Genomic DNA, 14,373 nt, shown 5'->3' on the forward strand with positions numbered 1-14,373 from the left:
TATGGCTGGGTTGCTTCACCTGCTTCAGGTGAGCCGTGTGTTTTGGATGGTTGGGTTTATGGGGGAGGAATTGTGTCAGTGAGAGGTCCTCACAAAAATAGCGTGTTTTCAGTGTGTGCATGCGTGTGTGTGGCTTTCGCGTGTGATCGATGACAAACACACGCACACGTCGTCCTTCAAATCGCCAAACAAAAGACTCCACTGCTCCGGGTGTCTTTTGGGAGCGATGATGTAACCCTCGTCACGTGACTCCACGCCGAGTATGAGAGCGGGGAGAGAGGAGGAGAAGGAGGAGAGGAGCTCAGGCTCACAGGAGCGAAGTATTGTCCTCCGACTCTCAGAGAAAGTAGTTCCTGGAGGTCTGAGGGCGGAAGGATGTGCTGGCAGCGGACCGAGCTGCCGCTGCAGCAGCGCGGTGAGTCCGCCTGCAGGGTCTCGCGCTGCTCCGCCGCTCAGCAGCTCGCGGCGCGGCTGCGGCAGATCGGCGACCAGCTGGAGAGGGAACGCGCGGCGCAGGAGCGTCATGCCGCCCACGGCTGCGAGGAGCGCGCTTCGGAACCGGGACGCCTGCGGAGTCTGTGGAGCTCCGCGCTGCACGTCACGGTTCTGGTGCTGGTCGTGTGCAGGAGACACCTGTAGGGCGCGAGGCGGCGACAGGTGAGCGGAGAGCATGACGTCACCCACTTACCGACCAGCGGTCATTTTATTAAACAGTAGATAAAGCACTTTTAGAGCGCTGCGCGCAAAGTGCTGAGAAACAACAAAAGAAACGCGCTCCGACCGCAACCATAAATAAAACATGATGAAGACGGTGCAACACAAATGCTTCGTTGAAATCAAATTTTAATTAGTTTACTACTGCTACAATATGTATATATGAATAAAAACAAACAGCAGTCGAAGTATATATTTTTAATATTCAAATACTTTAAAATCTCCAGATTACAGATGTGAGAAACAAATAATGATGATTTCGTTTTATGAAATATTTTAGGCATAAAAGCTAAAATCTCTTTTTTTTTGTACAAAAATTACATGAAAGGACATTATTTCACATTTTAATTAAACAAATAATCAGTAATAAATATGAAAATGCTATGAAAATTTGCTTTCACTGCATAAGTAAATACTGACCTCTTTATAAAACTATTTCACTGGAACTATAGAAATATTCCCGCGGTCATCATGTGTTAAAATGTATTTTTAATACATCACTAAATTAAATTTGAAAAGCGAAAAAAATATGTAAATAATGCACCATTAACCAAAAATGCAAAGTAATGTAGTCAGTTAAGTTTAACGAAAGTGTATCTAGATGTTGGAATCATATTTTTGTTGAATTTTGCAATAAGAATATTTAATAAATTAGATCATGACTGAGTTGGAACGTCTCCTCCTCTTCCTCACAGTTGGTGCCTTCATCTTTTGCACTAAACCTCCACGCGATGTTGCAGCCGGAGGAAACACGGTTCCAATCCAAAGATCGTGTCCGAGTCTGGCACTCAGGTCCGACCCGGGCCGAAGCTCAGCAGCATTGCCACGGCAGCAGGTCGTCAAGCGATGATGTCACGGTCCCCGGGGGCGGGTGGTGGGGGCAAGCGGAGCCTTTACCTGCGTCATGTGACTGAGGAGGAACCCGTCCTACACATGGAATTCACTTGTAGATGTCTTGGATCAGTGTTTAGAAGTGTCGGCAGCAGAAAGAAGATTTTCTGAAATCATGTGGTCTTTCTACACTTTTGATACTTTTACTACAATAAAAGAAGTGATCTGTCAGTGGAGAGGCTTTTATTTTGGAATGAACGACTTGTTACATCAGAAAGTATGTATGTGGGTGGGTCACACAAGGTCAAATAAAGATGTGAGGTGAAGTGCAGTTGTGCGCCAGTGTGAGTGGGCTGATGCCTCAGTAGATCTGGAAGTGGGCCGAGGTGGTCCCGTCCTTCCAGCAGCGCGGCACCTCCACCACAGTGGAGCGGCACAGCGGACACGTCCTCTCGCGGTCGAACCACAGACACAGACACTCCTCGCAGAAGACGTGCTGCAGCGGCGACATTCACATCAGCAGATAAAGTCCCGGGCCAAAGACATGGGTCCAAACCTGGTCTCACCTGACAGAGCAGAGCCACGGGGTCTTTGAAATCCGCCTGACAGATGGCGCACATGTCCCCGGCCTCGCTGCACATCTGGCCGCTCGCTCTCACGCCGAAGCTCTGCGGCACAGGGGTCACATGTTTAGCCAACCCTGCCACAGTACCGTCATGTTACAAAGTGAAAGTGAACCTGGGTGCTGCAGATCAGGACCAGAGACTTCCGTATGGCCGACACGCGGCCGCAGATGTCGAAGGACTGCAACGACAGAGACACAAATGAAGGTCTCTTCAGGGCTGACGTGGCGCCGGGGTACCTTGCAGAGGCTGTAGATGATGATGAGCGTGGCCCCCAGGAAGTAGCTGGTGGGGGGGTCTTCCGCCATGATGTACTTGTACCACAGCTGGATGGGAACCAGGGCGCGGTACAGCTGACTCAGCTCCTCGATCAGCAGGTACACCTTCCCCTGAAGAGACGTCATCAACAAGCAAAGGCATGGTAAAAAAGGTAAAGGCAAAAGACAATCAAATCATGATATACAGTGAGAAAATAAGACTAAATTATGATGAAAAAATTAATATTGTCAAACAAAGGTGTGACCCAGAATAAAAACTCGTCTCATTGTAAAGGCACCATAGGATGCAGGTGTTGTGACAGGGGGACAGAAACGCAGCACCCGTGTCTTCACACGCACAGTGCACCCAGTATTTCACGAGAGGCGGACATTTTGGAAACTTTCACTAGACATAACCTGGTCAATACATTTAAACTCTGAAATGGATGTGAAGCTGCTCTACGAGAGAGAGAGAGAGAGATGACTGAACGGAAGCCCACCACAGAGCCACGTCTGTCAACGACTCTGTCTGCGGCCCCGGGACGTTCTTTATCACGTCAAGAGCAGTGTGTTGGTAGAAGCTTAAACCAACTCGCCTCTGGCCCAAACATGGATCCCGTCCAGGACTCGAGCAGCACTGGGGCTGGCAGCAGCTCGGTCCACCTGCTGCTCAGGTACCCGCACTCCAGCGGCCAGAACCCACAGCCCCTCCTCCCTCTGCTAATAGCTTCCTCGACGACAGACGACAGAGATGGATGACGGCGGGTGAGGAGCAGCCACGTCGGAGGGAGAACCTGTCAAACGTTCATTCATCTCCGTCGTGGTCGCCTCGGCCCACAGATCCCAGCGTGGCCATCACGCCCACGCCACCACTGTCAGGGTTTGGACCGGTGCCAGAGCTGGAACTAGCTTCACCGCAAGGTTCAAACTCACCCTGCGCTTCTCAGAAACAATCATGGCTACAATGTACAGAGAGGGGGCGCTAGAACAGGTCCGGACTCACGTCACACACTCATTTTAGTGAAGACAATGGCTGCTAGCAGTTAGCATTGCCAAGGACAGGAAGTGAAACCAAGAAGTGCATGTCTTTGGTAAGTTGAAAGAGGAGCTGAGGATAAGGACTATGTCAGGTGGGAAATCCCTGCGTCTGAAGTCATGTGGCTAGTCACATGACCCGCGTGAAGTAGAGACACCAGGGAGCAATGAGCTCACCTCTGCTGCCCCTCAGGACATGAGCTCACTCGACTGACAGGCGAGATGTTTGTCAGTGGAAAGTTTCATTCTGATGCTATCAACACACACACGCACGCACACACACGCACACACACACACACACCTGTCTCTCTGTCCTTGTGGGGACCTCTCATTGCCATAACCCTTTCCCCAGCCCAAACAAGCCCATCACACACATATGCTCATCACACACGCATACAAACAAGCAACAGACACACTCTTCACACCACTAGCCAACTGAACTGAGGTGATTTCATTCTGGGACAGAAAAGCCTGATGTGATGAAATGAACATTCTCTCACCCTGGACTTGAAGGCCAGCAGGATCTTGGGCAGGAACAGCACCAGACACTTGAGTCCAATGGTGAAGAACTTGAGGACGAAGTCTGTGATGCCCACAGTCCAGATCAGGTCAAAGAAGTCGAAGTGGTTTAAGTTCGGCATCGCAAATATGAGACTGGAGGAAACACAGAAGAGCACTGTCAATCCTTGGTTCAAAACTGCCGACTCAACTCGTTGTTGATGTGTTCTGACCGACCCCCAGTCGGACCCACAGAACAAGATGGTGTAAAAGAACCAAACCATCAGAGCGAACGAAGACCAAAGGAGAATGGAGAACTCAAAAGAAACATGACAACAGAAGCAGAAATACTCACAGGACAGACGCGCACATGAACACAGCAGACTCCTGGAGGTGAAAATAAGATGAACAGCACTCTCAAATCATGACGTGAAAACTGAGGAGAAACCAGAACAATGATCGAACGAAGGTGTACGAGTGGGTCGGTGGGCGAGAGGCGGCTGCCGCCGTCGGCATTACCTGTTGTGCAGCTCCTCGTTGCTGAAGGTAAAGTAGACATAGGCCACGTTTCCGGAGAGGAAGAGCAGGATCCACAGAGACACCAGCACCGAGCGGCTCTCCTGCACACAGGCACGATCACAGGTGATGCTGCGGCGTTCCACAAGGACCAGCTTTAGGCCCAGCACCAACACCTGCCGCATGCTTCTGTAGTACAGTGTGTCACCAGGGGATGGCAGCATTACTCTGTATTGCTTCAGCCACAGAGTTTAGAACTGTTGCGTATTCATTGCAACACCAGGTCCGGTTTTGTTGAGCATCAACACGCAGCACCTGCCAGACTATAAAGCACCTGATGGGCAGTGAGAGGTACGGTACTTACCCGAAGCGACACCTGGTGTTTGAACGTTGAATTGGCGTAGGCAAATGTGCTGGCCATCCCGACACACACAGCAATTCCTGCACCAGATCAGTGAGGACAAGTGAAGGAGACACCAGTCAGTCACCCAGGAGAGACTCGGGGTGGAGCCACTGCTGCACTGAGAGAAGGCAGTCAAGGGGTTCCAGTGGGAGGAGGCCCCAGGACAGAGCCGCAATATGTAAACACGGATTGTTAAATAGTAAATCAAGTAAATACAAGTAGATAAATGTTTACGTGAAGGAAGAGACAGGAAGACACTTGTGAAACCCAAACAATAAACTCACCCAAAGAAAACAAAAATTTTGAAGATTCAAATTCCAAATATTGACGCTAGAATGGTGAGGCACAGCCCACAAGCCTGAATGAGAAACGTCTCAGCGACACAACAAACCGTCTTGATTGAGATCATTACATAAACAACGGGCGGGAAGCTGAAATATCTGGAGAAGAAAACGTCAACACTAAACAAGCACACCTCAGACGTGGGAACACTCCCAAGTCTGAGCACCCAGACAGTCAAGTTCCCGTTGTGGTTTCTCACCCAGTTTGTGCTGGAAGCAGACTTTGGCCAGCAGGATGAGGATGAAGGGGAAGCCCCTCTGCAGCCAGGTCACCACCGCCTTCAGCTCAGACATGGCCGGCGCCGGCGTGGACTGCTCGTCCGGGGCCTCCTCCCTGGAGCCGTGCCTCTCGGCGCCAGCGGCCGAGGTAGCCTGCTGGAGCAGAGAGGTCCGGTGCTGGAGAGGCTGGTGATGGAAGTGGTGGTGGTGGTGGTGATGGTGGTGGGGCGGGCGAGGCAGGAAAGGGACCGCCTCGGAGCGGTGGGGGCCCTCCTCTCTGGACGACGCCGTCATCTGGATGAAAACCTCCGGAGGGGATCCCAGAACCAAGCTAGCGGCCTGGAACTGAGCAGAGGAGACGGAACCAGAGGGGACACCCACCAGGCCAGAGAAGAGCTGCTGAGGGGATGTGGGCGACTCGGGCTTCAGGCAGTCGAACACACCGCCCTCATCCAGGCTGCTCTCTGAACCCAGAGTTTGGCTGCGACCCCTGAGGCCCGAGACAGGCAGGGTGTGATCAGATTTGGGGTCAAGAGGCTCACCCAGAGAGCAGAGCCGAGCAGATGGGTACCTGTCCTGAGGCATGCCCTCCGTGTTGCTGCTGTGTCTCCTCTGCATGGCATCAACACCTGCACCGGCCCTGCAACAGACACCCCGGCGTCAGGATGGAGCTCACCCGTGTGCACCATTACCGACCCATGATGGAGATAAACCAGCGTTACCTGGGTGAGTTGGTAGATCAGCCCCTCAGCCTTTGTCATCGTGTGTCCAGGTGTGACGATGCTGGAAGATGCTGCGCGAAGCTACCGGAGCAGCTTCCGGTATGCTGTCATCAATCAAGCGCCGCGACCAATCAGCGTCCGCGTCACCGCCCCCAGCCGGAAGCAGTCGTTTTCGTGGCGGAAGTCCAGCTCCGGCGGATATACACGCTTTTTGCTCTCCCCGTCCTTAAACTCGAGGTTTTATTTTTTGGGCGACTGATAAGTAGAATCGCAGTGACTCGCTTAAAGTTCAAGTATCCCCGCTACGTGCAGCGTGACTGACGGTTCACACAACCAGCTAAAGCTAACAGCAGCTAGCGTCAGGCTAACAAAGCCGTCCTTTGCTGCGGCATGTAAACAAACAGTCGTGTTTCAGTCCTCGGTGTGGTACCATGGGGTAACTGGTCAGCCGCTCCATCGTAGCTCGCTGTTACACGTTTACGAGCCGGAGTGTCTCTGAGCAGAAGGCCATGTCATCATGATGGTTCTCCGGCGGTTGCTGAGGAAGCGATGGGTGCTGGGGGTCGTCTTCGGCTTGTCGCTCATCTACTTTCTCACCAGCACACTGAAGCAGGTACGGACCGGTCACCGAGACCAACATGAAGCCCCGCGTGTGCAGGGAAACGGGTCACCTGGTGCTTCTCACCTGCAGCCAGGATTCACGCCACATCATGTCATTCGCTCATTGGTTATTCCGATGCCTGTGGCAGTTGAAAATAACACCAATGTGACGTTTTTATCTTGAACGTTTTGTCTCAAGCATATTATATTCAAACATCATATTAATAAACGAAATCACGGTGATTTCGAAGATGCTAATACTAAGGAGAAAGTGTGTGATTATCCAAAACTGTAACTACCATGCCATCTCTGACAGTAGCTCCAGAAACATGGACTGTGTTGACTGAACTGGGATTAAATGTTGAAAGTCAAATCATACATTTTTGTGATGACCGCTCATGATTTTTATATAGTGTTGGAACGTCTGCCACAGGTTTGCGTCATCTGTGGCTGTGCACTGTCCCCTCACAGGAGGAGCGCACGATTCGTGACCGCGCACTGTTGGAAGTCCGCGACCCGGACCACCGCATCCCATGGAAGGTCCGCTTCGACCTGGGCAACAGCAGCCGGCAGATCAGCCAGTGCAGGAACTCCATCCAGGGCAAGGCTTTGCTCACGGATGAGCTCGGTGAGTGAAGCCCTCCGCTCCCCGGGCCGGGTGGTCTCACCCTCTGTCTCTTGCCATCACCAGGCTACGTCTGCGAGAGGAAGGACCTGCTGGTCAACGGCTGCTGCAATGTCAACGCTCCCAGCAGCAGGCAGCACATCTGCAAGAGCTGCCTGGCCAACGGCTGCTGCAGCATCTACGAGTACTGCGTCTCCTGCTGCCTGCAGCCTGACAAGGTAGCTCCTGCACCAGGCCTCTCCTTGTACCAACCAAGCTAACATCCTTCAGGCGGCTCATGTCTGTGTTTATTTGATGATTCACTTGAGTTCACTTGCAATGTTTGTTGGACAGAACGACTCAGCTCATAAGATGATGCCGTGACCTCAAGAGGAAGCTTCAATCTGATTCACATCTGACTTGTGTTTCCTCTTTGTTCCACGCAGCAACCTCTGCTCGAGCGTTTCCTCAACCGGGCCGCTGAGGGCTTCCAGAACCTCTTCACGGCTGTGGAGGACCACTTCGAGCTGTGCCTGGCCAAGTGCCGCACCTCCTCGCAGGTGAGGGCGATCGAGCAGCCTCGGTGGACACATGTGACCACGACCCACCCGGGTACGTGTTGTGGTCTCGACTTCGTGGCAGCGTATCTAGAGCGGAAGCGTGATTGTAGCTCAGAACATGACATGTGGTGCAGGAGATTGTAATCATAGTCTGCGGTGGTTCCTGTCGACCTGAAACTGCAGTCTGATGCAAGTCTGTCTGCCAGTGCCTATCTGAGGTCGCAGGGGCAGCAGCTGGAGCCAAGAGGCCCAGATTCTATCTCTCCAGAAACCTCCTCGCTCCTTCTGGAGGACTAACTGAGAGACATCATGACGTCTGCCCCGGGCCTCCATGACCAGTCGGAGGCACCGGCCCCCTGGGACTGCTCTTTACCGAGGCAGAACCTGACTGACTCTTCTTTCTCCGCAGAGCGTCCAGCACGAGAACACGTACCGGAACCCTCAAGCAAAGTACTGCTACGGCGAGAGCCCACCGGAGCTGCTTCCCGTTTGATCATGTGACTCTCCAGAGCTGCTTCCGGTTTGATCATGTGACCACCGGCCGGGGGCCCCTTCGACGTGCCTCACGAACAAACTGATTTTATTATTTACACTTCATAAGTGCAGAGAAGCCTCATCCATTCATCCGTGATGATCGTCGGGTTCTGACCCGCCGGCAGCTCGTCCACCCGGACCCTCTCTTCAGAACAGCCGACCCGACTTTGTATATACCTGGTGTCAGCGCTGTCTCCTGCATGTGTCCATGTTGACGTGAAACGACTCATAAATTCTGTTTTGGAACGCCTCTGTCTCCGAGGATCTCTCAGGTGCGACCCGGGGCCTCCTCCTTATCTCGCCAAGTTCTTACCACTAAATTCAGGTCGTAGAATCAACGCTTATTTACCTTCAAGTGACATGTGAGGAAGGTTAGCTCAGCGAGCTCTGCACCAGTGAAGGCTAACAGTTACTGTTAATGGTGATATGGTTTTGGAGAACCTGACATGCTGCCATCACTAGCCTGTACGGCGGCAGCGGCAAGTCAGAAGTGCGCTGTTCACTGGTTCCACTTTGAGTTCCAAGAGTTGACGCCGTCCCTCCCTCTCCACTTGGGGCAGCAGGTCCTCCCAGTCCAGGCAGTACAACCCTGCTAGATTCCTCTTTTCACAGACCAGAACGCCTCCGCTATCCAGTTACGGCCCCAACACCGAGACACATCCAGGTTGAGGTTAGGGCTAAATGCTAAATGACCACTTGGTTTCCATGGCGGAAGGAGAAATAACATGCTGCCCATTTGCAGAACGGAGCTGGAACCCTCTCAGTCCATGGAGTCTAGTGCTGTCCAGTTGGATCTAAGCTCCGCCCCCCACTGCTGCAGGTGCTTCAGTGAGGCAGAGTCGTCTGGTCTGGTGTGGATGAAGCTGTTTTCCAGGCAGAACTGAGAAGACCTGAGGAAGACCGGGGTTCTGCGGTGACCGAGCCAAACCCAGTCCCCCTGAGAAGCTGTCCCTGGCTCGCTGACAGACCCAGGTCCTAATTGTTTGGCCTCAAATCAGCTCTGACGGAAGACACTAACGAGACAAAGTCATTAACGGCGCTCCGTGGTTGTAACGTCCTCCTGATTGTCCATCTGTCCCTGATGAAGGTCCACTTTGTCGGCCCTCCTCGGCGCCGCTCACCAGGGATCCAGAGAAACAATCAATCAGCCGGCGGCAACACGCCACGCTAATTAGCATGTCAGCTGCTGGTGTGGCAGCTTGATGGATGGGCCTGGAGGAGGAAGACTGTGGTGGTGAAGAGTCAAGGTGCAGTTGGGAGGACAACTGTTAGCGTAAAACACTGCCATGTGAAGGAGGGATTCAGCTGTTGAGTGGAGCAGGAGCATTAGCGAGAGGCGCAGTTCATGGTGCGCTCAGCGACCACGGAATGAGAAACGTCAGATTGTGATGTCTGGACAGAAGCAGGATGCAGAGGAAACAAGCTCGTGGAACATGTTTCATCGAGTCAACTTCCTGTTTATGGTCTGGGAGGCCATCTTGGTACTCGGGGTGGTGGATTTCCGAGGCATCATGCTGCGCTCCAGTTATCGCTGAAGTTGGAGGTCAGAGCTGCGAATGACCTCACAGCCGAGTATTTCAGTGACCAAAGTGGGAAAGAAGACGGCGACGTCTGTGCGCTGTCCGATTATAAGCAGCTTCTTTAACAACATGCGTTCTGTTCACAAACAAGAAAATCCGCGGGAGGAAAAGAAAATATAACTTTGTGTTTGTTTCCATTGGTGTATTTCATTTAATCTAAACGTCTACGTCCTGTTTACGTTCGGGGAATCCACCTTGGATTGGGAATTCGGGGTGGTGAGGATTCTCCCACTTTCCAACTCGGGAATGTCGTCTGACGTCATCAGCTTAGCCAGCGCCGCCTAGCTGAGCAGTCTGAAAGTCTAAATGTCCCGTTCTTTGGTGCTAGATTTAAAACGACGTGGAGGCGTCTTTGAAGAAAAATGGTGGGAAAATAAGTGAGCTTTTTTGATAGCGCAGCATAGACATCAAAACACAGATGCAAGGATGAATCAGGTTTATTTAGCAAGCTCAGCTAACGTTAGCATAACATGCACTTATTCAGCCAGCATTTGATTTGAATCTCTCAAGAGTGAAACATGAAGAGAATTTAAGCGGTTAAAACTGATCTGCTGAGTCGTGAGAACCCTTAGCTTAGCACTGTTAGCCACAGATTTTTATTGCTCTGATGACGGGCTTTGGTGGGCCATCTTTGCTTCCCGGCTTTGTAGAACTTCTGGTTGAACCGGATGCAGCCCACGTAGTGCCGGGCCTCCTTCAGGAAGGTGTGGCTCCACTGCTTCCGCTCGAAGGTGTTGACGGGCATCTCCAGGGCGTGGGCTGGCTGCCCACACTTGCCACAGTTGAACCTGTACTTCACGCACTGGGCCAGATGGTCGACCCGAAGCAGCGTGTCGTTGAGTTGCTTGTGTAGGGTGACGTCAGTGGGGCTCTGCCTGGTCTCCTGGTCCTTCAGGATCTTCTTCAGGCCCAGGTGGATGAAGTGCAGGCCGCAGACGACCTTCTCGGGGTCGGAGGGCGAGCTGCATTCCGACTTCAGTTCAGGGAAGCCCGTGTTCCAGGTGCCCAGGTTGTTGCCGTTGGCTTTGTCCTGCGTCAGAGAAGTTCAGGGTCATGACCAACAAAACACTGGCTCATCTGTCGATGCAAGACTCACAAACAGACGTTGAGTTTGTTTTTTGTTTTTTTTTAGAGAGACTCCATTCATTGATCAATATTACAGGACAAATTGTATAAATTCTAAATTAAATAATTTAATAATGAAAGGGAGAAAGATGTTCATCATGAACATAAGTTAGGAAAAAACAACTTATATATTTGTTACCATGTGTTTCTGAATTCGCGTTCCTGATGTCTCAGTTAAAACAGAGAGGAATAAATAAAAATACAGAAAGTCATAGCAAAAATTGGAAAATAAAGTGTTCAAGGAGAATTGATGACTGAAATGCTATAGCTAAATCATAAACAGTAGCACAAACCCAAAGAGGACACACATTCATTCACGATTAAAAAATAGTCAACAATAATGCTTAATAATGCTAATGAAAAAAAAGTTTCTTAAAGGAAACAATTACATTTAGGCTGCAAAAGCAAAATATAATGATGAGACAAAAACACTCAAAAGAATATGAACACGTAAATAAGGAAATTCAATTAAATAAAAATGGAAAAAAAAAAATTATTAGGAACTGACTAGAGAAGATGAAATTGACTGGTGACGTTATAAAAATAATAGGATAAAAAAAGATGTCAGAACAATATGTTTTACAAATTTTCAATCAAACCGAGATGAATAAATAAAAAAGCATAAATTAAAAATCTCAAAATGAAGTGTGAAGGCGGCACTCATATCAGCAGAAAGCAAATGAATTCCAATGAGGATAAGTAATAATGACCAAAAGGCATGTAGTGCTTTAAGAATCACAATAGATTATATTGAGAGAAAAAAAAACTTCTCTTTGGCGCCAACTACACTTACGAAGGATTGCAGGCTGTCATTGAGCTCCAGCTTGACAATCTGACTCAACGCCGCCGGGTCACAGGTGGAAACATCAAAGAGCAGTCTGGTGGCCGTCAGGGACCAAATCAGAGTCATAAAAACTGCAAAGAAAGCACAGACCTGCTGTAAAGCTGTCGAACACATCGGAGTAACCTTCATGTACCTGCCAAGTGTCTCATCCTGCCTGCAGTGCTGTGCTGAATGCCGCAGCTCGCACTCGGGCACCGTGGCGGCTGACAGAGGAAGTGAGTTCTGATCCGATCTCTTCCTTTACTCTACATCCCTCAGTCGCATGATCTCCCCCTGCTTGCCGACGTCGAGGTGGCGAGAGGGCATTAATGTTGCGACCTGAGCCTGCAGTGGCGAGTACCGCTCAGGAGGGGCAGGGGTTCTAGTCCCTCCAAGATGACCAGACGAGACTCCTGTTCCACTTCTGCCTTCAGCTTATGAGCGACAACTGAGTTCTGGCTCAGCTCTATCTTCGATAACAATCTTGATCAGCTGTAATGATCGAACATACTGTTGAGAAAGGAACTGTTTAGATGCTGACGCCATTCCAGGTTTCCAGCAAAACTACAACACTGCGGTAGGTTTGTCGAATAATGACCAACATTGCTCAACGGTCCATATTGCTGCGGTTACGGACAGAAACCTTTGTCTGTGCTTTGCCTTCGTTTCATCTGTATTTCTGCATGTTTCCAAAACGCTTACGGACACGGACCAAATGAAGCAGTGCCACCATGGGGCGGCAGTGTTGCCGTTACTACCTGAAATGCAGCTCAAATTAGACACTTAGAAGACATAACTTGGTGGGAATTCTGTGTCCTTCAGTCGAGATATGTTTAACGTCTCACTGACCGCCACCTCCAACAACGCTGCCACTGTTTTCCTCTTTTGTGCAAGAGGTACATGCTCAACACGTCCACAGTCACCATGTTTGTTTTGGTGTTTGTTGTTACAAACTTCTGCGTGTCTGTCGCGCTCGTGTCGGAAGTTGGGGCTGCTCCAGTTTATCGGAATGATGAACAGGCTGGAGATGATGGCAGCGATCCAAGAAAGACGGCCGTCCATCTGCTTAGGATAACAGCACAACCTCCAAATAGAAAAAGCCCAAATTCAGGGGCCATGATTGCGGGCCCCAGCTAAGAAGTGGACAGGCCGAAGGGCTGCGAGTACGAACCTCAGTGCCACAGTCGACAGAGATGCACAATGTGGTGGTGAGAGTTATGGTTTTTATTCTGGAAAAACAGTTCATACATTATTGAAAGCCTAATATAAATAGTATACAAATAAATAAATAAATAGCATTCAAGATTGAATAAATAAATGTTCTGGCTCCTGTTACAGAAGTCTAGCTCCAGTTGACCTTAACTAATCCTAAGATTATGGCCACCTCTCTGAAGTGGGAGCGACAGACAGCAGACAGTGTCGGGTCGTGGGTTGCTCCGACCCAGCATGCCGAGGGAAGGTGCTCAGGAGGTGTCTAAACCGAGGTGTTGCAAGGTCCCTTATCCTCACCTAGGACTAGTGAGACTCGTGCTAGCCACTCCTTCAGTTGGACTATGACTCTGAGTCCATACACTTTCGCGTCGTAGGAACGGTTGTATGAGCGCTGGACCAGCTCTGGTGTCGGCAGAGAAGCGGTCTGCAGCAGAGTTCGGACCTTGGCTGACAGGTGAGGGAGCCTCAGCTTGACGTAGCGCAAAGGAGTGGCGACTGAAGGCGGGCTGTTCCAGAACCGCTGCTGGTTGTTGGTCACGTTGGTGATGTGCTGGACGAACAGAGCGTTCTTGAGGTGGATGTCCAGCAGCTGGTCGGTAAGGTTGGTTCCGTTCACTGAGGACTCAGGCGCGTCCGGGATCGCTGTGGTCGACTTGATGCCGTGGTAGTGCGTCTGTGGAGACACAAGAATTCAGACCCAGTCAGGAACCAGAGGGAGGAGCTAAATCCTGTCGACCATAACCAGCTGTGCCAGAAGAACAGGTCGCATTGCGACAAGCGTCAACACTTTTGGGCGACGTTTGGGATTGATGGATCCGATTCTGACTCAGGATCCGGATCGGGACCAGAGGTTAGCTGGACAGCGGTAGTTGGGGCCATCAGCAAACAAGAACGTGAGCTAGCTGAAGTCGGATGTAGCCTGAGCCTGATCTGACCTGCCATAAACATTCTGGTGGTTGTGTTGTGACGAAGTAAGTGTGAAACAGGCCCATGAGTGAGGGTATTAACAACTGCTCAGAGGGCTCTTAAACATAGCCATTAGCTGCGTGTTAGGACCTGAAGACCCTCCCACTGAGGAGCTCTGAGACTCCGGACAGTGGAGGTTGCGACACCTCAGACTCAGAAGCTTCAACTCACGTATTGTTGCAGCAGCTGGTTGGTTTCCAAACACAGCAG

The 14,373-nt window shown here is 50.8% G+C and overlaps 3 protein-coding genes across 5 annotated transcripts; 1 reads left to right on the forward strand and 2 right to left on the reverse strand.

Annotated features, from left to right (window-relative positions):
• Window positions 1–1,755: 1,755 nt before the first annotated feature.
• On the reverse strand, window positions 1,756–6,802 carry rnft2 (ring finger protein, transmembrane 2). Its single transcript, XM_053870756.1, has 10 exons — window positions 6,160–6,802; window positions 6,009–6,077; window positions 5,419–5,927; window positions 4,839–4,915; window positions 4,478–4,578; window positions 3,961–4,114; window positions 2,408–2,557; window positions 2,284–2,349; window positions 2,112–2,213; window positions 1,756–2,041 (listed from the first exon to the last, which is right to left on the reverse strand). The coding sequence occupies exons 2-10, from the start codon at window positions 6,053–6,055 to the stop codon at window positions 1,907–1,909; spliced, it is 1,341 nt and encodes a 446-aa protein (XP_053726731.1). The 5' UTR covers window positions 6,056–6,077; window positions 6,160–6,802; the 3' UTR covers window positions 1,756–1,906.
• spring1 (SREBF pathway regulator in golgi 1) lies at window positions 6,310–8,683 on the forward strand. Of its 2 annotated transcripts, none has more exons than XM_053870840.1 (5): window positions 6,310–6,772; window positions 7,193–7,387; window positions 7,451–7,602; window positions 7,810–7,923; window positions 8,333–8,683. In XM_053870840.1, the coding sequence occupies exons 1-5, from the start codon at window positions 6,709–6,711 to the stop codon at window positions 8,414–8,416; spliced, it is 609 nt and encodes a 202-aa protein (XP_053726815.1). In that variant the 5' UTR covers window positions 6,310–6,708; the 3' UTR covers window positions 8,417–8,683. The 2 variants fall into 2 exon arrangements, with proteins under 2 accessions (XP_053726815.1, XP_053726816.1); XM_053870841.1 differs by having other exon boundaries at window positions 7,231–7,387.
• Window positions 8,684–10,520: 1,837 nt separating this feature from the next.
• LOC128762527 (uncharacterized) lies at window positions 10,521–12,236 on the reverse strand. Of its 2 annotated transcripts, XM_053870839.1 has the most exons (3): window positions 12,140–12,236; window positions 11,956–12,077; window positions 10,521–11,067 (listed from the first exon to the last, which is right to left on the reverse strand). In XM_053870839.1, exons 1-3 carry the CDS (start codon window positions 12,153–12,155, stop codon window positions 10,606–10,608), a joined length of 600 nt encoding a protein of 199 aa, XP_053726814.1. In that variant the 5' UTR covers window positions 12,156–12,236; the 3' UTR covers window positions 10,521–10,605. The 2 variants fall into 2 exon arrangements, with proteins under 2 accessions (XP_053726814.1, XP_053726813.1); XM_053870838.1 differs by lacking the exon at window positions 12,140–12,236 and having other exon boundaries at window positions 11,956–12,127.
• Between the last annotated feature and the right edge of the window lie 2,137 nt (window positions 12,237–14,373).

Source organism: Synchiropus splendidus, chromosome 7 (genome assembly GCF_027744825.2).
Source record: "Synchiropus splendidus isolate RoL2022-P1 chromosome 7, RoL_Sspl_1.0, whole genome shotgun sequence".
NCBI lineage: Eukaryota > Metazoa > Chordata > Actinopteri > Syngnathiformes > Callionymidae > Synchiropus > Synchiropus splendidus.

Coding starts and splice junctions, on each gene's coding strand:
- rnft2 (XM_053870756.1), bottom strand. CDS start 6,055: ATGCAGAGGAGACACAGCAGCAACACGGAGGGCATGCCTCAGGACAG. Junction 4,115..4,477: donor AACGAGGAGCTGCACAACAG/GTAATGCCGACG, acceptor TGTTTCCTCCAG/TCTCATATTTGCGATGCCGA. Junction 2,042..2,111: donor CCGTGGCTCTGCTCTGTCAG/GTGAGACCAGGT, acceptor TCGCCGCTGCAG/CACGTCTTCTGCGAGGAGTG.
- spring1 (XM_053870840.1), top strand. CDS start 6,709: ATGGGTGCTGGGGGTCGTCTTCGGCTTGTCGCTCATCTACTTTCTCAC. Junction 6,773..7,192: donor TCACCAGCACACTGAAGCAG/GTACGGACCGGT, acceptor CGTCTGCCACAG/GTTTGCGTCATCTGTGGCTG. Junction 7,924..8,332: donor AGTGCCGCACCTCCTCGCAG/GTGAGGGCGATC, acceptor CTTTCTCCGCAG/AGCGTCCAGCACGAGAACAC.
- LOC128762527 (XM_053870838.1), bottom strand. CDS start 12,120: ATGTGTTCGACAGCTTTACAGCAGGTCTGTGCTTTCTTTGCAGTTTTT. Junction 11,068..11,955: donor ATGACAGCCTGCAATCCTTC/GTAAGTGTAGTT, acceptor TCTCTGACGCAG/GACAAAGCCAACGGCAACAA.